Source organism: Procambarus clarkii, chromosome 71 (assembly GCF_040958095.1).
Source record: "Procambarus clarkii isolate CNS0578487 chromosome 71, FALCON_Pclarkii_2.0, whole genome shotgun sequence".
Taxonomy (NCBI): domain Eukaryota; kingdom Metazoa; phylum Arthropoda; class Malacostraca; order Decapoda; family Cambaridae; genus Procambarus; species Procambarus clarkii.
Genome location: NC_091220.1, coordinates 9,272,221 through 9,297,648, shown reverse-complemented (window position 1 = coordinate 9,297,648; position 25,428 = coordinate 9,272,221). Strand labels below are relative to the sequence as shown.

At 46.9% G+C, this 25,428-nt stretch overlaps 1 protein-coding gene across 12 annotated transcripts in view; it reads left to right on the top strand.

Moving 5' to 3' along the window:
• The window catches only part of rdgB (retinal degeneration B), a 507,955-nt gene that overhangs the window by 172,525 nt on the left and 310,002 nt on the right, over positions 1-25,428 (top strand). For all 12 annotated transcript variants that reach the window (XM_069311958.1, XM_069311951.1, XM_045726080.2 and 9 more), the window contains 2 exons: positions 8,872-9,396; positions 9,536-9,610. In XM_069311958.1, the coding sequence (XP_069168059.1) occupies positions 8,872-9,396; positions 9,536-9,610 (600 nt within the window). The remainder of the gene's footprint in view (positions 1-8,871; positions 9,397-9,535; positions 9,611-25,428) is intronic.

Genomic DNA, 25,428 nt, shown 5'->3' with positions numbered 1-25,428 from the left:
AATGGACTCTTCTTTTTCTTTAAGGACTTGGAGGACGGCTCTGCCCCGAGGCCTCTGTTGCGGGTTCCTGAGGCTGTGGGGGATGCCTGCTAGCAGTTCTGGGGTGGTTTGCCCCTGCCTGGGTTTTCTGCTTCTGGGTGAACTTTTTGCCCATGCAGTCTGCTTGCTTCCCACATTTGCTGGTGTGTTTTCGTATCTTTTGCATCGGTCACAGCCCTCTGTTCTGGTGGCCATTTTCTTCTGCCGGTTTCCCGGCGTGGCCACCAGGGCGGCGTTGCGGTTTGTTTACATGCGCCTGGGTGTACGAGCGAGCGTCTTGGGTGAGTGTTTAAGCTTTTTCAGGGGTTTTATTCTCCTGTTGTCGTTTCTTTGTTTTCTGGTGTTTTCTGCCCATTTCCTGTTTTTGTGGGAACGTTTGAGTATTGATTTTACACCGGGTTTTCTGTTTTGTCTGTTTTGGGTCTGGGCCACTAGGGTTTGGGCTCGGTGTCCCTGTCTGTTTAGCTTGCTCCCACACCTTGTCCCTCGGTTTTTGGTCTGTTTTGACCGTTTCCCTGGGGGTTCTGTCTGGGGGCTGTGCTTTGCCTTTCTGTGGTGTATCTACGCTGGCAAATGTGGTGGTTTGGGCTCCCCCTGATTCGATTCCGGGTTCCTTTGAGTTCTTTGGTTTCGTTCCGGAGGTTTCTTCCTCTTGGTGCCCCTTTGTGGGTTCGGGGGGGTTTGTTTCCTCATGTGTGACCCGGTTCTACCTTCTGGGGTTCCGGGGTCTTCCTGGCTTGCAGTCTGATCTTTTTGGGTCTTGGCACGTGTTGTGGTCGTGCTGGGACTTTAGGGTTTTGTTGTTGAGGTGGGCCTTTTGATGCAGTTTTGTGCCTTCTTTGCCTGGCCAGTGTGGTGCTCTCTGCCCACTGGTTGGCGGGTTGTAGTTTTTTTCACGTGTATGTGTGTATGTACACATGTACATGTACATGTGTACACTGTGTGTGTGTAATTACCTAAGTGTAGTTACAGGATGAGAGCTACGCTCGTGGTGTCCCGTCTTCCCAGCACTCTTTGTCATATAACGCTTTGAAACTACTGACGGTCTTGGCCTCCACCACCTTCTCACTTAACTTGTTCCAACCGTTTGCTACTCTATTGTGTAACATACCTTGTGTGTGCGAGTATTTGTATATGTATGTGTATGTTTATATACATAATATATATGTGTGTATATGTGTGTGTATACTTTTTCTTTCACAAGGTGCTCTGTTCCCTTCACTGTTGACGGGGAGCTGGGGGAGCAGCTTGCTCTGTTGACTCTCCCATGGTCCCGCAGTTAGTGGGTGCTTTTGGTTGTCTTCCGGCCTCTGGTGGTGGCGGTGGACAGCTTCTCCCCCTTTTGGGGGTTCATGGCTGGCGGGGTGGGCTTCTTCCCCTGCGCTTCGTCATGTCGTCTTAGTGGGTGCGTTGGACATGGTCGATCCGCCTCATCCTTTTGGGGTTCCCGTCTGCTCTATGCAGACATGGGCCTGTCGAATCTGCGGTTCTTCTGGTCTTCTTCAGTCTGCGCCTTGGATTCTATGCCCTCATTGGAGGACTGTTGTCTCCTTTCTGGCTTCTGTTGGGGCCGGGTGCCTGAATGGTGGTCCTGGACCTCCAGGTCAATTCTTGGCACGTTCCTCTCCATTTTCCAGGACTGGCACTGTTGGTGGTGGGGCTTCAGGCTTGCCGCTTTTGTTGCCTTCCCTATTTTGTATTGGCACTTGGTGTATTTACGCATCTTTACCGGATCTTGGTGCCCTGTCTGAGTCTGCTTGGGATTGGGTGTCTGGCCTACCTCGACGACTGGCAGGTGTGCGCTCATAGTCTGTCCGCTTGTCTGCTCGCCAGGGGTGCGGTTCTTTCCAGATCGCCGGCTTTGGTTTCCTGGTGATCTGGAGGCCATTCCATCTGTTTCTATCCCGGGTTCGGACCTGGCTGGGTCTTGTTTAGGGCTCTAGGGCCACTCCTTGTCTTTCCCTCCAGAAGTGTTGCTGCGGCTGTGGTCCCGCCTTCAGCTGTACATGAGGGAGTCCCGGGTTGCTCAGCGGTTGCTTGAGCAGTTGTGCGGGAATCTGAACTTTGACGTGCTGGTCTGCCCGTTGAGTCGGGTTTGGCTTCGGCGTCTGTTTGGTTCCTTCGGAGACTTCCCTTCCGCCTCTCTTGCAATTGTTGGGTTCGATCCTCCGGGGATTTTGTATTGGTGCTGCGTCACCAGCTTCCTGTTTGGGGTTTTCGGGGTTCCGTGCCTTGGCACCTTCCTGAGCCTTTGCTCGATGTGTTTATGGATGGGTCATCTCTCAGCTGGGACTTTGTGACCAGTGCTCACCAGGTCGGCCGAGGATGGTGGGGTCTGTTTGTCCGTCGGGCTCACAGCACGGTTCGGGAGTTCGTGGCTGTCTGGTTTGCGCTTCGGAGGGTTTGGGTCACTCGGTGCTCTACCATTCAGCTCCATTCGGACTGTTCTTTGGCGGTTCTTTGCCGGAACCACAGGGTTTATCTTAGGTGTTTGACCTTTGGGGTTGGTCCCTTAGTGGCTTGTTTGCTGGATTCTCGGGGTTTGGCTAACCATGAGGTTCATGTCCAGGGTGTGTCCTGCATTCTGGCGGACAGCTGTCTTGGTTCATTACTCTGTTTGCGGATTGGCCAGTCGTCGCCGACTCGTTTCGTTGGCTCTGCCGGACGTATGTACTCCTGGTTATGGACGTCTTCGAGTCGGCGTGCTCTAAGCGTCGCCCATTCTATGTGGTGCCCTTTAACCCTGCAAGGCATTCACGGTGGATGCTTTTCGGTGGATGCAGAACTGGTCGAAGTGGGGGTATTAGTTCCTCTTTTCCCGGTCCAGCTGTTGCTTCGGGTTCTGGCTCGGCTGGAGCCCATTCCCACGAGAGTAGTCCTTATGGTCCCTTGGTGGCTGGTTATTTTATGGTCCTTATGGTCCCTTGGTTATTTTCAGACGCTGCTTGATACGTGTCCGAACCCGGGGCGTTTTCCTGCGGCTCTGCCTCTTTCGGCAGGTCAGACCAGTCCTGTACGTGATTGGTTCAGCCTTCTCCTTCTTCGCGTCTGGTATTTTGATGCGAGTATCACCATCTCTGTGGTGATCAGGTGGCTTTGTTGACAGTGTCCCATCTGCAAGGTTCGTTTCGGCGACAATATGACGTTCCTGGTGTTTCTATGCACTTTTTCTTGCTCTTCATAGGTTGTCATTGTGTGCGGCGCTGGCGGAGCCGCTCTGGCTTGCGTTCTGGGTGGACGTCACATCGGCCCCGTTTCGTACACTTTCTCGTGTTTTGTTTCACCTCCGGCCTGCTCATGCATTGCCTGAGCCGTCCTGGTCCTTGATCAGGGTGCCCTCTTATCTTCTCCTCAGTTTGTGGTAGCCCCTTCCATTCAGGTTTCTGCTCTTTGGTACTGGTGGTAGGTTTGTACGTTTGCAGCTTTTCTCCGTCCTTCTGGCGACGGTTGAGATGGCTGCTTTTCGGAGGGGTTCTTGGGTTATTGATGCTTGATTGGTTCGGCCGGAGGTGCGTCCTGTGTTGTCCGGTTGCACTTTTTTGCAGTTACCTGTGTACCGTGTCTGGGGATGCGCTCTGGGTTGATCAGGTTTCTCTCGTTCCCTGTTTCAGTGCTCGGGTCTCCCAGGTCGTTCGCAGAGTTTTTAAGTTCTCCAGCCTGCGGTCTGTCCTTGCACCCGTGCTGTTCGGACGTTTGCAGCTTTTGCTGCTGTGTTGGTGACGTCTAGGGCTCATGTCAGAAGCAGGGGTTTGAGGGTCGCACAGGTTCTTGGCTGCCCATTCTTTATGCGCGTCTGCTCCTGTGTGTTCTTGTTGCCTTGGGTCGCAGGTTGCGGCCTGTTGTCTCGGCTTCGTGTTGCAGAGTTTGTGGCCGCCGCCTCCTGGGTCAGCCCTTTCTTTTCCTTCTCTTTGGGTATGAAGCTCCAGGGAGCCATAAGGGCTCCCCACAGAAAACCAGCGTTGAATGTAATGGAGCCGGTCGGCCGAGCGGACAGCACACTGGACTTGTGATCCTGTGGTCCTGGGTTTAATCCCAGGCGTCGGCGAGAAACAATGGGCAGAGTTTCTTTCACCCTATGCCCCTGTTACCTAGCAGTAAAATAGGCACCTAGGTGTTAGTCAGCTGTCATGGGCTGCTTCCTGGGGGTGAAGGCCTGGTCGAGGACCGGCCCGCGGGGACACTAAAACCCCGAAATTATCTCAAGATAACCTCAAGATAATGAAACGCCATTTTCTGGGTGAGCCCCAGAGGCTCCTTGGTAACCCTCCCTCACACCGGTCGGCGGTTTTTTCGCATTGGTTGAAGCTTAGCTTTTGAACTGATGCTAGGCAGCCGGCGAGGTAGGTCCGGAGCCGCAGTAAAGTGTGATGTTTGCTTGTTTCCTTGGGATTGTAGGGAGTTTCTACCTCTCTGTTCGGTTTTTCTTTTATTTTTTTACCATGTGGGGTTTGTTTTGTTATGCCTACCTCTCTGGGTGCCTGGCTCCAGTCAATGGCAGATAAGGAAAACCGCAACGACAAGGGGGTTTTCCAGGGCCATTGCTCCCTGAAACTCCTCTGAAGGGGCCAGGTTCTGGCGCTGATCCCTGGTAGGTCTGAACTCCATAGCTAATGTCTCGGTCTAATATAAAACACATTAGCCCGATAAGCTCCAGGGAGCCTCCGGGGCTCACCCAGAAAATGGCGTTTCATTGCGTTCATCCCTGGTTTTTTGCTGTTTTTCTGCCTTGTTCCCTCCCCTTTTTTATTTTTATATTTTCCCAACACATTTTATACTCTAATCTCAATTAGTATTAAGTTTTAGTCTATGGTGTTTTTCCTGCCCGAAACGCTTTGCGTAATAGTGGCTTTAGGCATTGTATGTACTAGCTCTATCTATAAATTCATCAATATTTGTATCACACCTTGTATGTATGTACTTTACCTGAATAAACATTTTGAATTTGAATTTTTGAAAGTATATGGAGCACCACTTGGCAAATAGAATATAATGCAAATAAATGCCATGTTATGGAATGTGGAATAGGAGAACATAGATCCCACACAACCTATAAATTATGTGAGAAATCTTTAAACAATTCTGATAAAGAAAGAGATCTAGGGGTGGTTCTAGATAGAAAACTATCACCTGAGGATCACATAAAGAATATCGTGGGAGGAGCCTATGCTACACTTTTAACTTCAGAATTGCTTTTATATACATGGACAGCAAAATTCTAAAGAAATTGTTCACGACTTTTGTTAGACCAAAGCTTAAATATGCAGCGGTTATATGGTGCCCATATCCTATCCCTTTAACAGTGCAAATTGTAAATGTACAATTTTGTTTTATGTCTCTTCTTTCATTCCATAAGAAGGGGAGTTATGTAGCAAATATATTATGTCAGTAATATACTTGCTCCAAACTCTCATTAGCTTATGTGCAGATAATGAGATGGGTTTCTTAATTCTACTTAGTCCACTAATTATGAATTCATACCTCTTCCCAATTTACAGTTAATACTTCCTCATAACCTGCTATAGGACGGTGAGGTGTGGACCAATTATATAAGCAATCAATAGCAAATAATCATTAGTCTACCTTCAAGAGTGGTTCAGTACAGACACTTAAAGGATATCACACATCTTCAGTATTCACCAACAACAATGTAGCATTCGGTGTGTCCAGTTCCTTCTGACTCAAAGAAGTTTCAACTTTGACACAGAGCAGTCAACTAGAATCCGGCAGAATCGAGCTGCCACGCTCTTGTCCTGCACTGAACTCCTCGAATCTGCCTGCATTCAGAGCACTGCGTTCTACGACTCTCACCCCGCATCCAAGCTCTCTGCCCTGCTCCAGGCTTCGTCTCCACTCCCACAACACTTCACTACACTTCTAACAAACCGACTGCTGTAACCAAGACTACTAAATAAATATAAAAACCACTAAACTCTGTGTATCTAATCAACCAAATACTGTATTGTACATGTAATCATTTGATACACTATGTTTGCCTTTTTACATATATCTACTAAGATTCCTGTATGAAAAGATGTCTGCAATATCAACTGAAATGGAATGCTCAGCTCAAGTGCACATTCTCTCTCAGAATCAAAGGTGAAACTCTATCTGGTCCAACTGCTTTATTTCTTCCTAGCTCCTTGAGTAATTTGTCCACATCTTCTTGAGAAACCTCTGTGTACTATATGGTGTTTTCTGGAATTGGTATTGTGTCTGGTTCTCTGAAAACTTCATTTTGCACAAACAATTTGGAATTGTTCACATAGTATTTCACACATGAGACTGGTTGTTAGGATTAACCCTTGTGTTGCTAAGGGCTATTTGGCCATTGTCACCCACAGGCACATAACAAAAAAAAAAATTCTTCTAAATCCTCTAATAATTTGTGTTCTCTGATCATGGAAAAAAAATAAAAAACCGTAAGTGGCATATTTTGCCCGCTATAGGACGGGGAAGTCTGGCAAAAAAAAAAAAAGAGGCGCTGATTCATAATGCGTCCCAGGCGGTCTGCTCCGCCCCAGATGTCAGGCAGGAGTGGCCACAGAGAGATAATTACCTAATTATTTCAATGTCTCTGATTGATTTTTTTGTAGTTTTTTTGCTGTAAATATTATTAAATAGTGTGTATTGTGATATATTTATATAATAAAATGTGTGAATCATCGTTGTACTCAAAATTATGGTGCGCATATTGTTGATTCAATTATGTTCATCAAACAGTGAACAAATACTTTGTCGGTTATTACACTCTATACACAGGTTATATATAAGAATCTGCATGTTTTGTTCACCATAACAAACCACCAAGTTGGTATTATGAGTCAAAAAGCAACGAGGAGTGACCACCACACACCAGCCAGCCACTCCTGCCACTCACTCCTTCAGCACCTCACTCGCCCACATTCTCCTCCCACCATTCTGTTTTTGCTTTTATTCACTATATACAGACATTATATATAAGTATCTACATGTTTTGTTCACCACAACTGTACAACTAAACTGATATAGTTAGTTCAGGCACTAAGAGACGTCACTACACACAGTCAGCTAGCGGCTGCCTCCCTCACTCATTCAAGGTCAGACGCACTAAAATTTCTCCCCCAACAATACTGTTTGTGGTGTTATTACCCTATATACACACATTATATATAAGTATTTACATGTTTTGTTCATCATAACTGTTCAACTAAGCTGGTATAGTGCCCAAAGAGCATAGTGGCCACCCCTACCAACATGACAAATCATGCAGATGTCGCCACCTCCCTCACCAAAATGGCTTCTCCCCCCCACACTCCTTTTGCTGTTATTAAACTATATATATATATGTTATATATAAGTATCTACATTTGTGTTCTCCATAACGAACCACTAAGTTGGTATGCTGAGTGGCAGTGGCAGTGGCAGCCTGTCACTGGCTGTCACTCGCTCCCTCCCCTCTCCTCACCTCACCTGACTCGCCACCATTCTCCTCCCACCATACTGTTTTTGCTTTTATCCACTATATACAGACATTATATATAAGTATCTGCATGTTTTGTTTACCATAGTGAACAACTAAGCTGGTATAGTGAGTCCAGACAGTACAAGGTGGTCACACAGAGTCAGCAGACAATGCTACCTCCCTCCCCGCCAAGATTACTCCTCCCACTACAGCGCTAATTATCACAACAATCCTGCTATTATCAGAATCCTGGTCATTTTGATCACAGTCAGGGGTCTTCTGTAATACTGTAGCGAGTAGATTATCCCAATAATATACTCACTCCAAATGCATTGTTAATATTCCTGTCAACCTTTGGAGATGAATGAGGTGAGGCGTTGCCCGGGCAACACGGTGAGGTGTTGCCCGAGCATATAAGCAGCAGAATAGCAAACATTAACAAGAGTCTACTTTCAAGTGTGGTCTAGAGCAGACACTTGCGAGATACTGTACGTCACCATGTTTTACGTCACCATTTACGTCACCATACTTTACGTAACAATAGAACCGTTACAATACTATCTTCGCTAAATAATAGCATGAACATATATATAATAGCATTTTTAGGCGATGCTGTGGGTCACACGCTGAACAGCAGTGCTGTGAACTCATGCTGCGTGCGCCAGCCTTGGTGGCTCACTCACTACTGAGCCCCTCACTCCCGAGAATTTGGCCCACAATTTAAAAAAAAATGGCGTCTGTTTACAAGAGCCCTGATGAAGGTGAGGTTAACCCTGTATATCCTCAGGCCATTTAAATCTTGCGTAGTACTCCATCACGTGCAATTTATTGCAAGTTACTCAACCCTTCATATGGCGTGTTGCACAGTTTAAGGGTTAAATACTACAGACTTTAAGTGTAGCATGTTTTGAGAGATGCTCCTTTCTTTAAAATGTTGTAAATAGTAAGCTATGTAACGTATACCTGTGACATCATTGTTGACAATAAACCATGTGGACGAAGATTGTTTCTCTTCCGGCCTAAACGCAGCACTGGAGGTTATTGTGAACACTCGGGTGAGAACTTTAAACTGATGTGGAACAGGTCCAGGTAAATGAATTTAAAAGCCTTGCATTAGCATATTAAAGAATAGAGGGTTGGAGCTAGAGGGACACAATACTTCGCAGCACCTACAGTGGTTGTTCCATGTTTTCACCTCAACAGTAATAATATCCTTAATGTGCATTGTTCATGAATCAATTGAAACTCCCATTCTCTACCAGTTTTCTTCATTAACTTTCACTGTCTCTAGACTGTAGTACTTAGTCTTTTAAATTGGAATATAGTTTGAGAAAGTTCTATTTATTCATTAAAAATTAAATATAAATTCTGTTTCTGTGTCCCATTTGCAGCTTTGAGAAAGACAATGCTCCGAGCTCATCGTCAAGCTTGGGCATGGATGGACGAGTGGTGGGGACTCACAATTGAAGACATACGCAATATTGAAAATGAAACTCAGAAGTTGCTTGCTAAGAAATATGGACCAATGGGTGATGATGAGCAGGAAGGTGAAGATGATAGTGCTACTCCAGAAGCTGGAGCAGACATTCCTCAGAGCCCAAGTGTGTCATCAGATCGAACTCCTAATCTAGAAAAATTGAGCAAATACAGCTCATTTAGGACTAGTAATGATTTAGGTGAACAGTCTCATGTTATTTGTGATGACGAAGAAACAGTAGTAAAGGGTATTGTAAATAATAATAATAACAATAACAATGTAGAAGGTGAAGAAAATGGCCGGTTGTCAGGTTCAAGTCCGAGGCTTCAAAGACGAGAATTAAATGTTAGCATGGATAGTGTTCTCACAGACGAAACCAGAAAGAGAGGGTCGTGGTCAAGAAGTGGTTCTAGAAACACATTAAATTCCCAAAACCAAGGTAAGAGTAATAGGAAGTTTAAATATTGTGCTTTAAAATGTTAAACATATTTTATATATACAGTACTATATAGTCAATATCCCAGATAATAAACCAGATATTTTATTAACTTACTTTATTATTGTTCCATATCTGATAGCAAACTGGAGAATGGAGAGTATTAGAAGGGATTCTGATACATCAGGAAGTGAGGAGGAATTCTTTGATTGCCAAGGTAAGTTATATATAGTTAAAAATCTGCATTTATAATTCTCACACTTTTGAAATTTATATATGCATTTGCTGTAGTAATAGCATGAGCTAAAGCCTCTCGGTTGCTTCCTTGATCCACCAGCCAATATGGGTTCACAGACTGAAGCATTCTTCCCTCCCGGCTCTGCCAGTTCGCCCACCATGAGAAATAACAGTCCAAATAGTCTGGCTATGTTGTTGGGAATCAAACGTTAGGTACCAAGTTGAGGTACTACCACCGAGAACACTATCTCCTTGACATACAAAAAAATAGAACATTAGACTGAACATTAGACACCAAACAATAATTGAAATCAAATAATGTAAATTATCATTTTTGTAAGAGATGACTGGGCAATCAGCTACTACTCTGACCACCACCAGATGGCAGCACCACCACCACAACACAATTGGAAGAGGCAGCAATCTCACTTATCGCCTGGCAGTTTGCACTTTGTTCGTTTATTCCTTGGCATTATTTTATCGACAGTCTTTGGCTACGATAAACATCTCCTCTGAAGTTGAGTAGCACCGCCTTGAGTGTGTCTAGTTCATCTTGAGTCTCAGTGTTGTATTGGTGGTGCATAGGGACCTGTGTCTTGGGTGTATGCCTTGCTCTGAGCATGTGTTGTAAACACAAGCAGTAATATATAAATATATATATATATATATATATATATATATATATATATATATATATATATATATATATATATATATATATATATATATAAATAATATGTCGTACCTAGTAGCCAGAACGCACTTCTCAGCCTACTATGCAAGGCCCGATTTGCGTAATAGGCCAAGTTTTCATGAATTAATTGTTTTTCGACAACCTAACCTACCTAACCTAACTTTTTCGGCTACCTAACCTAACCTAACCTATAAAGATAGGTTAGGTTAGGTAGGGTTGGTTAGGTTCGGTCATATATCTACGTTAATTTTAACTCCAATAAAAAAAAATTGATCTCATACATAATGAAATTGGTAGCTTTATCTTTTCATAAGAAAAAAATTAGAGAAAATATATTAATTCAGGAAAACTTGGCTTATTAGGCAAATCAGGCCTTGCATAGTAGGCCAAAAAGTGCATTCTGGCTACTAGGTACGACATATATAATATAAATATATATATATATATATATATATATATATATATATATATATATATATATATATATATATATATATATATTATATATATATATATATTATATATATATATATATATATATATATATATATATATATATATATATATATATATATATATATATATATATATATATATTATATTTTTTGTAATATAATGCAATATGTTATGAAACTTAATGTAGAGGGTACCTATATGCACCAGTCTGTGGGTGATTTCATCTGAGTACCGCTATGAAATCACCTGGATGTTCAGTTGAGCATCTAGAGTTTTTTCTTCTCTGTTTGTCACAGGCTGCTTTTGCTGATTCTTTGGCTGTTGCATAACAAATTTTGTTTAGGGTATTGTAGAGTACACTGCCTCATTAATTCTTTCTCATGGTTGGCCTTGGGTCAATTTGTCTGACTGTGTTCCAGCTTTCTTGCCTTGACACAGGGTGTATGTGTGCTAGACCTGCTCCACGCTGCTTGTGCCTTCCTCAGCTGTGCATTTCTTTAGCCTGAGTTAGGTGCTCGATTGGTGAACATTCCCCATGCCTGGTGTTCCTGTCAGGATTGTCCTGTTGGCACTTAAATCCCCTGCAAGTCTCAGTGATATGGATTGGCTATAGACCTTCCCACTGAACCTTGCTCCTTGCCATATGCTGGTTTTTTCAGGATGTTTATGCTTATTGTCTTGCCGTTTGCCTCCTTGTGCCTCCACTGCTGCCTTTTGGTTTGCTTACATTCCTTGGCCACTCTGATTACAGATGTGAGCTGTCATTGTGTTTGGTCCATATGCTGGGGAGAGATATCTTTAGGCAGCTGCTTCTTTGCAGGTGTTTTTTTCCATTGTGGTGTTGCAGTGCTGGACCAGCCTGAATACCCTGGAGTTGGCACCCCACCATAATTGTGGTTGGTGTCCTGGAGCGTTGAGATTTTTGCTCTTCTTCTAAGCTCTTTTTCTGGGTGGGTGGGTGGGGGGGGGGGGAGCCTCTTCGGCTCCCCGGAGCTATCCAGGTTGATATGCTAATGTCCGACTTTGGCATCAGTTGTGTGTGTATGGAGTTCTTTGGGCCTACCGGGGACCACGGCCAGAACCTGCCCCCTCCCCCCTCAGAGAGGCAAGGGGGAGCAATGGCCTATAGAAGCCCCCCCGTGTGGTTGGAAGCATTCGGTGTCTACCATCGACTGAGTCAGGCACCCCGAAAGGTAAGCATCCCAAAACAAACCCCTATTCTGGTGAAAATATTGCTACCAAAAGCCGAACAAGTGGATAGAACTCCTCAAACAAAAACGAGCAAACTAGTATGATGTCACCCATTGCCGTGCCACTGTCTGTGCAGCTCCCCCCCTCAACGGGAGGGGGGAAGTGGGAGGCCCAGACCTACGGCTCCGGTGATCCACACCCCAGTGCTTGAGGCTGATGCTATAGGCAGCGGTTGTGTGCTCTGGCTCCAGACTTTTACGCCGCTGTGTCCTTGTGTGTGGCGGCTGTTCTCCAGGGGTGCGAGAGCCAGGAGTTAATCTTCAATACTCGGGCTGCATGTGCCTAGGGTTCCCTTCCCTAGGTGCCCTGTAGGTACTGCCCTTGAAGCTTGGGGTTACCTTCCACAGGTTCCTTGGGACCTGCCTCTGTGGGTCCATTTAACTCCTTGGTTTTTCGGCCGCCCTTTGGGTACTTGGGTGTTTTGTCTCCCTAGTTTACCTTAAGGTAGGAGGTAGTTTTGCACTGGTGAGGGGTGCAGGGTGCTGTGCAGCTTGTTGTCACCAATCACAGCGGCCGGCTCTTTTCCTTGGGGTACGTTGTCCTCTTGCGTTTTTTTTTTTTTTTTATATATCTTGGGGGTTCTGCCCTACTTGCCACTGGTGTTTGGCCTCATCCTGATACTTGGTGGTGCCCCTGCTAGGTCCCAGTGAGCGTACACGTCCCTGGTGTTCAGCTGTAGACAGTTTGTTTGGTAGTTTTGGACGCCAGTTAGCAGTACCCTGCCTGGGTTTACCCGAGCGTGAGTCCTCTTATAGTAAATGCTCAGGACCCCTAGGAATCCCCTAGGGGATGCAATGGGTTCGATGGATGCGACCACAGAGTCCCCCCCCCCTCGCTTCATGCGAGTTTGAGGGTTGTTGGGTCCCCCTTGTTTCAGGGCGACTCTCGCGCTTTTTGCCTCCGTCACGCTGCCTGTTGGGTCGTCGGTGACACTTTCGACCCCGAGTCCTATCAGTTTTGCTGCTTGGGATAAGCCCCTTTCCTCTTTCACCCCCCTTTCACTGCCTCTTTCACTGCCCCTTTCAGCCCCTTTCACTTCTTCCATGGCACTGGGTGCAGATGCCATTTGGTCCTGCATCAGCTGCTGTTTTGCTGGCTTCTTCTCCGGGCTTTTTGGGGTTTGGTTCCCTGGGGGCCTTCCTCCATCTTCAGTCAACATCTTCACAGACACCTCAGCTCTTGGTTCGAACTTTGTGACCAGCTGTCACCTTGTTGGCTAGAAGCATTGGTGTCCTTCAATGGGCTCCTGGCACAATGGTGTTGTTGCGGCTGAGTGGCATGCACTGCGAAATTTTTGGATTCCCCTGGCCCCATGGACTGGCTACATTTGGTCAGTTCTCTTAGGGTTTTTGTCTGGGGAAGGTGTGCTTTAGACCCTGCCTTCTTGGAGCTAAATTCTTCGGATTGCTCTGCTTGGTTCTTAGGGTTAATTCTATATGTGGTTCATGTTCAGGTGTGTCCTGAATCCTTGTAGATAGTCTGTCCCTGTTTCTGCCTGTCTCCTTGGTGTTGACCATCGCTGCCACCTCCTGTGGCTTTGCAGGATGTTCTGGCACTTGGATGTGGATCTTTCGGTGTTTGGTACCTTTTTCTCCTGCAGCATCTGATCGGTCCTCGCTGTAGTGCCTTCGGCTGGACTGGTCTCGGTAAGGGTTTCTATTCTCTCCCCTGGTCTGCTGTTGCTCTGGGTCCAGGCGTGGTTGGGGTCTCCATAGCCATGGTGATCCTTCTGGCTTTTTGGTGGCTGTCCCAGCCATGTGCTGCTTGCTTAGTGTCTGAACCCGGTCAGTTTGGACCAGTGATGTACTTCACTGGTTCATCCTTCTCCTTGGCTCTATCTGGTATTTTGATGTGTGTGTTTTGTCACCTTTTGGTGATCTGGTGGCTTTGGTGGTGTCCCACGTCTGGTCTTCCATGGGGCAGCAGTATGGGGTTCGTGGCATTCATTCACCACTCTTCTGTGCTATTCTTCATTTTCTGAGCAGATCTCTCTTTTCTGCATCTGCATCTCATGCTGCATACTGTCACCTTGTGTCATACAGAGCTGCAGCTTGCATTTGGGAGCGACACTTCCTCGGCTCCATATCATGTGCTGCTTTGGGTGTTGTTCACCTTTATAGCTTGCTCTGTGCCACATGGGCTTGCTTGGTGTCTGGCCCGCGATATTCCTTTCTCTCTCCCATTCAGTTTTGGTGTGCCCACTGGCCGGTTTGTTATTTTGTTGTTTTGTGTTCCTTATTTTCAGCTGCTGGGTTGTTGAACGTTATGCTCTCCTCTAGCTTTAGATCTTTGGTCTTTTGCCCTGTTGGGCATTTTCTTGCTGACCCCTGGTTAGCAAGCTGCTCTCCTGACCCCTTCCTCCTTTACCAAAATGAGGGACGGGAGGTGGGGTGAATGAGCTGGCACTAATTTCAGGAAATTTAAATAATTTTAAAAAATTGTTGGGGAGTTCTATAGCTGTTTCTGGAGACTGTGGTCTCATTTAAAGCAACATTGGTTTGTTTTGTTTCACTGACATTCTGGGTGCCCTCTTCAATGGTGGCATAAATGAATAACTTTATATATAAATGCCACTGCTCCCTGTGCCTCTGTGAGTGGGGGCGAGGTTCTGGCTCTTGGTTCACGGCAGGTCATAGAACTCTACAGCTTATGGGATCTATTATTATAACAGAGTCTGACCTACTTGCAGAGGGAGGTTATGTCACAAGGAGCTGAAGAATAATTCATCTTTATATAGGTGGTAGTAGGGGTGAGAGGTCAGCAAGTGGTGTGTCCCCTGCCATTTTATGGATTCCAAGATCAAGTTATAGATGGTGGAGTGGCAATTGACTGATAGTAAATATACAAGTTTTGGGAAGGTTTGTTGGAAACCTGTCACACTGTTTGTTTTGATTCCTCTACTTCAAAGTGGTCACTACCACGGACACTCCTCAGCCAACATGTGAGATAAATTTCTACAGATTTACCGAGAAAGAGATAAAAAATGGAGGTCTTATGGGCAGGTTAAGGAAAATTGAGGATGTGATAAATATTTATAAAGGAAAACTTCTTATAAAGGAAAACTTCTTATATATGCAAGAAGTATTTCTTAACAGCAAGTGGAAATTACTAGCTTGACAGCCAAGGTGAAGCAACAGGAAATGCATATCAAACAACTTGAGACAGATAATGAGATTTGGAAATTAAAGGGGGGGGGTTAATTTGAAGAAATTAAAAGGAAACTAGATACGTATGGTGAGGAACTCTGATAATCCCTCCAGGCTAGAAACAATTCAGAGTTAGTTAACGACAGCCTCAGGGACACTTCATGGACGGATCAAGTAGAGAAAGTTACTCGGAGATTGCTGAAGTATACAGAGAAAATGAAAGAAACATATCCACAAGTTGGTGAAGAAAAAGAAACAAAGAAGTATGTTTTGAAGACAAGAATAGGAATGAGCAGCAAGAATAGATATTTAACAAGCAATTAGGAACGAAGTTGTCATAAGCAGTAAATTAGTAAAAACACTAGATAGAAATGTTCGTAATAATTTTTGGTTGCTTGGAAAAGAAGATATCATCTAGGGCGCACAGAGCAGCAGAAGAGATAAAAATCATTGAGAAAATAGTAGATTTAGGTGAAGGCCTAAATTCAAAGGAAAATGTCAATGATTTTAGGAGGATAGGAAAATATGAGAAAGACAAGAATCGCCCCTTAACCATTAAAGGGCATAATGCATACATAAATGATTGGAATAACTGTCACGGAATGGCGTACATCATATATAGATGATTGAAGATGCCGTGCACCATTTAAATGTCCTGCTGGGTAAAGGGGGGCACCCATACGCTAGCAAGAGGCGATAGTAAACAGACTCCGTCCTGCAAAAAAATCCAGCGCAGGCTGCCATTGTGGGGAGGCCTCCGTTACCCACCAGACACCATGGCCAGCGCATCATGTTCCAGCGTCAGACTGTGCACAGTGCATCGTTCCACCCAGTTATTGACCAAAGAATAAATTCATACTGAATTGTTCCAGGAGGGTGAGGAAATTAATATTGACAACTCACAGATCAAGACTACACAGCCCTCAGATGTGGCTGAGACTGACAATAAGGATGAACGTGTGGTTGCCACGAGGGCCAGGCCTATCCCCTAATCTGTGCCACCTCATCCTCACTCCACACCAATCTGCCCACCACCACTCAGTTCATGTTGTAATGTGCAACCTGATGATGATTTGGGCGATGAGTCTGTGGAAGGGGACTCATTTTCTGATTTTAGTGATATAGAAGCAGAGAATATTTTTACCACGCCTGTTGCTAGTGCCAGTGGTGTTGCCAAGCGAAGTTTAGTCTCATCAGCAGCGTCTCACCCTGCTAAACGTCGCCACATGGCACCACATGAAGACAATAAGAAACAAAGCCCCTCATGTATAAGTGATTTTCCCACATTGTTAGTTCCCGCCCCTACTGTTCATAGACAGGCTTCAGTTCCTAATCCACGGATTCCATGCCGTGGTGCCGCTGTTGCGTCTCGGAAGACAGCAGGTGTATTTGTGTGGAATGATGGTGCAGATTTTGTTGCAGAAATTCCCACCTTTGACAATACAGATGTTGGGATTACAGGCCTTTTCCCTGATAATGGTGACAAAATGTGTGAAATGGACTTCTTTTCCGCATGTTTTGATGAGCCGCTCATGGAACATATTGTTCAGGAAACGAACAAATATGTGGCTGATGAGGAGTTATCAGATTTTTCACAATTACAGCGTTGGAAAGATACTGCTGTAGGTGAAATGTATGTGTTTTTGGCACTGTGTAATTCCCTAAGTGTAATTACCTAAGTGTAGTTACAGGATGAGAGCTATATCTCATGTGTAGATCTCATGGGAAAGATGTGTTGATGAAACACTGTGTCAAACACGTAATCATCCATTATTGGAGTAAAGACCATACTTTTCCAACACTATTGTTCAGCAAATATGTGTCTTGAGACAGGAATGTGATAATCCTCAGGTGTCTTCATTTTGCAAATAATGAAGACTAGACACAGGATGATAGGCTTTGGAGGGTGAGGCACGTTTTGAATGAACTTATTGGAAAGTTCTGAGATTTCTACGTACCAGCTCAGAAGCTGGTGATTGAGGAATCCCTTGTGCTTTTCAAAAAACGTGCTGCCTTCAAGCAGTATATTCCCCAGTGTGGTGAACACACTTCTGGCACCATGGCTGAACAAGGGCCACATATTATACACAGATAACTATCATACAAGTCCCTTGCTAACTAGGTTCTTGCTTGATAATAGAACTGGAGTGTGTGGCACAGTAAAGGCCAAAACAAAGGGATATGCCAGTGTTTGACAATGCTATTGTCAAACACTGACAGTATGACGTTTGACGATTATGATTGACAGTATGACGTTTATTACGTTTTCTCGCGTTTTGTTTCCCCTCCGGCCTGCTCATGAGTCGCCTGAGCCATCCTGGTCCTTGTTCAGGGTGCCTTCTTATCTTCCCCTCAGTTTGTGGTAGCCCCTTCGGTTTCAGTTTCCTCCTCTTTGGTACTGGTGGTAGCTTTATTGGTGTGCAGGCTTTCTCTGTCCTGGCGACGGTCGAGACGGCTGCTTTCCGGAGGGGTTCTTGGGGTATTGGTACTTGTTTGGTTTGGCCGGGGGGTGCGTTCTGTGTTGTCCGGTTGTGCTTTTTGCTGTTGCCGGTGTACCGTGCCTGGGGATGCACTGTGGTTGATCCGGTTCCTTCGTTCCCTGTTTTCAGGGCTCGGGTCTCCCAGGTCGTCCGCAGTGTTTCCTTCTTCCTGCGGTCTGTCTTTGCGCCCGTGCTGTTCAGACGTTTGCAGCATTTGCTGCTGTGTTGGTGACGTCTCGGGCTCGTTTCGGGCGCAGGGATTTGTGGGTCGCACAGGTTTTTGGCTGCCCATCCATATGTGCGTCTGTTCTTGGGCGTTCTTGTTGCCTTGGGTCGCAGGTTTGCGGCCGGTTGTCTTGGCTTTGCGTTGCAGAGTTTGTGGCGGCCGCCTCCTGGGTTAGCCCTTTCTTTTCCTTCTCTTTGGGTATGAAGCTCCAGGGAGCCGTAGGGGCTCCCCACAGAAAACCAGCGTTGAATGTAATGAAACGCCATTTTCTGGGTGAGCCCCGGAGGCTCCCTGGAAACCCTCCCTCCCACCGGTCGGCGTTTTTTTCGCGTTGGTTGAAGCTTAGCTTCCGAACTGGAGCTTGGCAGCCGGCGCGGTAGGTCCGGGGCTCCCCCCTCCCCCTCCCGGGGTGGGGAGGGCTGCGCGGACGATCGGCGCGGCAGTAAAGTGTGATGTTTGCTTGTTTGCTTGTTTCCTTGGGATTGTAGGGAGTTTTCTACCTCTCTGTTCGGTTTTTGTTGTAGTTTCTTACCATGTGGGGTTTGTTTTGTTACGCCTGCCTTTCTGGGTGCCTAACCCCGGTCGATGGCAGATAAGGAAAACCCCCAACCATATGGGGTTTTCCAGGGCCATTGCTCCCTGAAACCTCTCTGAAGGGGCCAGGTTCTGGCGCTGGTCCCTGGTAGGTCTGAACACCTTAGCTAATGTCCCGGTCTAACATAACATACATTAGCCCGATAAGCTCCAGGGAGCCTCCGGGGCTCACCCAGAAAATGGTGTTTCATTACATTCAACGCTGGTTTTTTGTCGTGACTCGCGGGCTAGTTCGTAACGTGCACTCAGGAGAAAAGTTGGAAACCCCTCGAGAAGTTACTGTAGCGTGAAAGTCATAAATTATATAATAACAATTATTTCAAAATATTTTATTAATAATAATTTAGAATTTGCTTCATTAACCCTTAAGCTACTCTGGGCTATTTGGCCTTTGTCACCCACAGGTGCATAAAGAAAAATTCAAATTTTTTTTCTTTTATAAATCTGTTAATTTGTGTTCCCTGATCACGGGAAAAATATAAAAAAAATCGTCAGTGGCATATTTTGGCCAAAATAGGGCGGGGGAAGTCTGGCAAAAAAACAGCATTAAATGTAATGAAACGCCATTTTCTGGGTGAGCCCTGGAGGATCCCTGGAGCTTATCGGGCTAATGTATGTTATATTAGACCGAGACATTAGCTAAGGAGTTCAGACCTACCAGGGACCAGCGCCAGAACCTGGCCCCTTCAGAGAGGTTTCAGGGAACAATGGTCCTGGAAAACCCCTTGTGGTTGGGGTTTTCCTTATCTGCCATCGACCGGGGTCAGGCACCCAGAAAGGTAGGCATGACAAAACAAACCTCACATGGTAAAAATCTAAAACAGAAAACTGAACAGAGAGGTAGAAACTCCCTACAATCCCAAGGAAACAAGCAAACATCACACTTTACTGCCGTGCCAATTGTCTGTGCAGCCTTCCCCGCCCCAAGAGGGGGAGGGGGGAGCCCCGGACCTTACTGCACCGGCTGCCTAGCATCAGTTCGGAAGCTAAGCTTCAACCAACTGGAAAAACCGCCGACCGGTGAGAGGGAGGGTTGCCAGGGAGCCTCCGGGGCTCACCCAGAAAATGGCGTTTCATTACATTCAACTCTGGTTTTCTGTGGGGAGCCCCTTCGGCTCCCTGGAGCTTCATACCCAAAGAGAAAGAAAAGAAAGGGCTGACTTGGGAGGCGGCCGCCACAAACTCCGCAACGTGAAGCCAAGACAACAGGATGCAACCTACGACCCAAGGAAACAAGAACGCACAGGAGCAGACACTCGTATAAAGAACGGGAGACCAGGAACCTGTGCGACCCTCAAATCCTTGTGCCCAAAATGAGCCCTAGATATCACCAACACAGCAGCAAAATCTGCAAACGTTCGAACAGCATGGGCGCAAGGCTAGACCGCAGGCTGGAAGACTTAAAAATGCTTCGGACGACCTGGGAGACCCGAGCCCCGAAACAGGGAACAAGGGGAACCGGATCAACCCAAAGCGCATCCCAGACATGGTACGTAGGTAACGGCAAAGAGGCGCAACCGGACAACACAGGATGCATCCCCAGCCGAACCAATCACGCATCAAGAACTCAAGGACCCCTCCTGAAAGCAGCCGTCTCGACATTCGGCAGAAGGACGGAGAAAGGCTGCAAACATACAAACCTACCACCAGTACCAAAGAGCAGAAACCACTGCACTGGAAGAGCCAGAAGCTCCCCGACCCAATCCGCAGAGGCCCATGCCAACAAAATACGGCCTATGAAAACCAAACTTGAACTGCAGGGGCTACCACAAACTGAGAAGATGGCACCCTGATCAAGGACCAGGACGGCTCAGGCAATGTATGAGCAGGCCGGAGGTGAAATAAAACACGAGAAAGCGTACGGAACGGGGCAGATGTGACGTCCACCCCAAATGCAAGCCGGAGTGGCTCCGCCAGCACCGCACAAAATGGGGTGACAGTAAGAAACGTCAAATAACCGTAGTCCAGAAAACCCATGAAAGAACAAGACAACCCGATGCAAAAGAGAAGGCAACCTACGAAGAGCAAGAAAAAAGGTGCATAGAAACACCAGGAACGTCATACTGTCACCGAGATGAAAATTCGCAGGTGGGACACCATCAATGAAGCCACCTGATCACCATAGAGATGGTGATACCCACGTCAAAATATAAGTGCGAAGAGCCAAGGAAAACGCCAAACCAGTCACGTACAGGACCGGTCCGACCTGCCGAAAGAGGCGGAGCTGTGGGAAAACGCCTCGGTTCAGACACCTATCAAGCAGCGTCTGAAAATAAAGCTGGGCCGGCCACCAAAGGACCATGAGGACTTTCCTCGGGAATGGACTCCAACTGAGCCAGAACCCGAAGCAACAGCTGGACCAGGAGAAGAGGAACAGGTAACCCCACCTCGACCAGTCTTGTCGAAAGGCATCCACTGTGAACACCTCGCAGGTGGGTAAGGGCGCCACCTAGACCACGCTGACGCGAAGATGTCCATGGCCAGGAGTCCATACGTCCGGCAGAGCCAACGAAATAATTCGGCGACGACTGGCCAGTCCGCAAACAGAGGAATGAACCGAGACAGGCTGTCCGCCAGGCCGTAGGACACACCCCGGACATGAACCTCACGATTAGCGAAACCCCGAGAATCCAGCAAACGAGGCACTCGAAGGGACCAACCCCAAAGGTCAAACACCCAAGAGAAACCCCGTGGTTCCGGCAAAGAACTGCCAGAAAACAGTCCGAATGGAGCTGGATGGTAGAGCACCAAGTGACCCGAACCCTCCGAAGCGCAAACCAGACAGCCATGAACTCCCGAACCGTGCTGTGAGCCCGATGGATGGACAGGCCTCACCATCCCCAGCCGACCTGGTGAGCACTGGTCACTAATCCCCAGCCGAGAGCTGACCCGTCCGTAAACACATCAAGCGAAGGCTCGGGGAGGTGCCAAGGCACAGAACCCCGAAAACCCCAAAGAGGAAGCTGGTGACGCAACACCAACACAAGATCCCCGGAGGACAAACCCAACGATTGCAAAAGAAGCAGAAGGGGAGTCTCTGAAGGAACCAAACAGATGCCGAAGCCAAACCCGACCCTGTGGGCAGACCAGCACGCCGAAGGTCAGACTCTCGCACAACCGCTCGAGCAACCCGGGACCCCCTCATAAACAGCCGAAGGCGGGACTACAGCCGCAGCAACACTTCAAGAGGGAAAAACAAGGAGCGGCCCAAGAGCCCTAAACAAGACCCAGCCAGGTCTGAACTCGGGACAAAAACAGGTGGAACGGCTTCCAGATCATCAGGAAACTGGACCCGGCGATCTGGAAAGAACCACACCCTTGGCGAGCAGACAAACAGACCGACTGGGAGCGCACACCAGCCAGTCGTCGAGGTAGGCCAGACACCGAATCCCAAGCAGACTCAGACAGGGCACCAAGATCCTGTAAAGATGCGTAAATACACCAAGTGCCAATTACAAACTAGGGAAGGCAACAAAAGCGGCAAGCCTGAAGCCCCACCACCAACTTTGCCAGTTCCGGAAAACTGGAGAGGAACGTGCGAAAAGAGTAACCTGGAGGTCCAGGGCCACCATTTAGGCATCCGGCGCAAACAGAAGGCGGACCAGAGACAACAGTCCTCGATGAGGGCACAGAATCCAGGGCGCAGACTGAAGAAGTACAGAAGAACTGCAGATCCGCCAGGCCCGTGTCTGCATAGAACAGACAGGAACCCCAGAAGGATGGGGCGGATCGACCACGTCCAACGCACGCACTAAGATGACATGACGAAGCGCAGGGGAAGAAGCCCACCCCGCCAGCCCTGAACCCCCCACTGGCATGTTTTGCCTGCACACCACTAGGACCTGCTTGTGGCTCACTGCTTGCTTGTCTTACTAAGAATCTGTCTGAAACTAAAAACACTTGTTTTTCCCTACATTTTAACACTTGTCTGTAATAAGACATCACATTGTCATTTAAAAGGTCAATGCAACGGCCTGCTACAGCTTTATCTGGGTGAGTTTTTTTAACAAAACTTTGCAGTTCTTCCCATACTTCACACATTTTCTTAATGGGGAAGGGATATCCTCTACTGCCTCAACTCACAACTATTTTCTTAGGTTGAACCTTACCATTGACTTTCTGGGACCCAGGGCATGATATATAATAATCAGTTTTATGTTCAAAAAGCAAAAAAATCACCACAAAAACGGAATTTCTTATAGGCGTGATTGTCACTAAGCGGGCAGCTCTAGTAAACTCAGGCAGGTTGGCCCACGTGACTGGGAACCACGCGCTTGGTCGACCCAAACGTGTATCAACAAATATCGTTAGTCGACGACATTATCGTAAGTCGAGTTGCTTTTTTTGATGAAATTTACATCGTAACTCGAAATTATCGTAAGTCGGGGCAATCGTAAGTCGAGGTGCCACTGTATGTTTGTGGCAACACACGGTGCTTGAATGGCCCGCGCGACCATATCTGGGAACTTCACGCACAGGTGACCAGCCCCTGATGACGTCACAGCGCACCTTGTCCACATCCCCACAGCCAAAGTAAATGTAATTTGGTATTTATTTTTACATAGACATGTTCAGGGAAGGGAATTTATCATTTTACAAAGAAGAATTTTTTTGGAACACTTGATTTCATGTCCACAGAGGGAATGTCACAATAAACTTGGCCCATCACAGTGGTTAAACACTGCTGAATGTGTTTCCCTGTGTGACCAAAAACACACACACTTATGCACACATACACACAGTTCAAGCCCCCCTTGACTGACAAGACATTAAATAGGTGAAATGTCCGCACTTCCTGTTCACCTATCAGGTGCTAAAAGGACAATGCTGGCGGATCTTCCCTTACGCGAATCAGGGTTAGAGATAATAATTACAAATACAACACAAGGGGTACTCACTCGGTTACACAAGTGTTACGGCCCTAATGGGACGCAACCGGGTTCTCTGATGGTATTAGAGTTTGGGTATCCGGCCCCAAGTTAGTAGAGGCTTTCAAGGGGTGAGCTCCGTAATGCAAGAAAAATAAACAGGGGAGGTACATTAAATACACAAGTTTAACACTTTCTATATATATAATTCTTTTCCCACCACCATATATAAATTAAAAGTCACAAACAGGAAATATTACTACACAATATATAGCTTCGTCTCCCTCTGAAGACGCTGAACACTTGGCAACACTCACTTCGTGTAGTCTTGCCTGGTTTCCTATTCCGTGGCACAACCCTCTGCAGGTACCAGGAAACCACGATAAATCTACCCTGGCCACAGGCCAGCCAAATCACAATTCCACTGGGTGCCCCGTCGTGAAGGCCCACAACCACAGTCCAGCCTGTAGCTGGCAGGTACTAATCAGCCTCGCTGTTAGGCCACTTCACGACGAATACTAGGGTTGCGAGCCCTAGGCAGGAGCCTCGTGTAACTCGCTGGCTACTCTCCTCATTCGGCACCATAATTGGACGTCTCTTCCACCAGCCAGCCCCGGTTACGGCGAATCCCGTCACTGCCACTCCTCAGGCAGACAGTTGAACACTCTGCAGTGCTCTTCCGGTGGCAGCTCACTGCTTCTGCAAAGCAGACTGGTGAAGAGATCTTGGCTGCCTTGGGTAGACTGACTCTTTCCTGCCTCACAGCAGCCCTATGTTGACTCTGTGAAAGCAGACACATCATCAGTACTGGGACACTACATGGGAACCACTAGGAAACATCACTTACTGGCTTATACACAAACATACAGCTTCTAGCTCAATAGATGGTGCTGATGTTCTGAGCACCACCTCACCAGAGGTCAGCACTAGCTACCTCATGAGCTACCAGGACAAGAATCTAGCATGTCGAGCTGGCATATTCCTGCCACCACTAGATGGCGTCATCCATTTCGTGGGGGGTTTTGGGAGCGGACTCACAGATGGCGTTGACGTCACTGCTCCGTGCTCTGACGATGAACTTGGGTTCGTAACAAGAAGTCAGCCTACAGACATACTACCCTATGTAAACATGAAGACTGAAGCACTGTAGTCTCGTAGATAAGCGGCGGCCAGCCTCCCAAGGCAGCACGGCTTAGGCTAGGAGTAGCCTGTGCGGAGCACAACACAACTCGGTACAGTTTGTACCCACCCTCACTTGCTGACTTCGTCCCTACCTCAGGGCGAAGCAATGGCTTGGACGAAATGGCAGCAAACAAAGTGAACGGCACTGTCCAGCTCTTGGACCGAAATTCCCACAAATTTCTGGTGGAAAAACTCCCGCTACCACTGATGAGTTTTCCAAGATATCTCAACTGCTAAATGACATAAGCAGGAGAACAGATGAATGATAACTGTAGGTGGGGATTCACGACACAGTCGTTTCCTCTGCACATGTCATTACCCACTCTTACTTCACAGTCTAGTACTTTCCTGTAATTACAAGCAAATACGATGAGTTCCCGGATTCTACTCCTTTCCTACAGACACACATCAATATTCTGAAAATACAAAGAGCACTGCAGATGGTAATTTCACTTGGTGGCCGACTAAACGAAAATTACATCTTGCTTGGAGTAGTGGTGAGGGCAGAATGATGTCTTGGGCCCTGGGTGGGAAGATGCTGGCCTACGGGTCCCACCTCAAACTAACCAAGCAGAGTGTCACTCACCTTGGGCTAGATGCCATGATCCAATAACGGCTTCCCCTTGGTTGACACGCTGGGGTGACGACACAGCGGCCATCTTGGTTTCTATGGAACTGGCCAGGGTGGCTGTTACCTCCTGTCTTCCTCGCTCCGCTAGTCTCCCACAATTTTAGAGTAAAACTGCTACACTCTATAACTATTTCCACAACTGCGTTGCAATGGCCATTGCGACATATTTGGAATGCTGATGGCCTAGGCTTTCCAACTTGATGGACTTGATATCTCATGTACGGGTTACCAAATCTAGACTGAGTGCATGGCCATTTACGTGCATGGGCG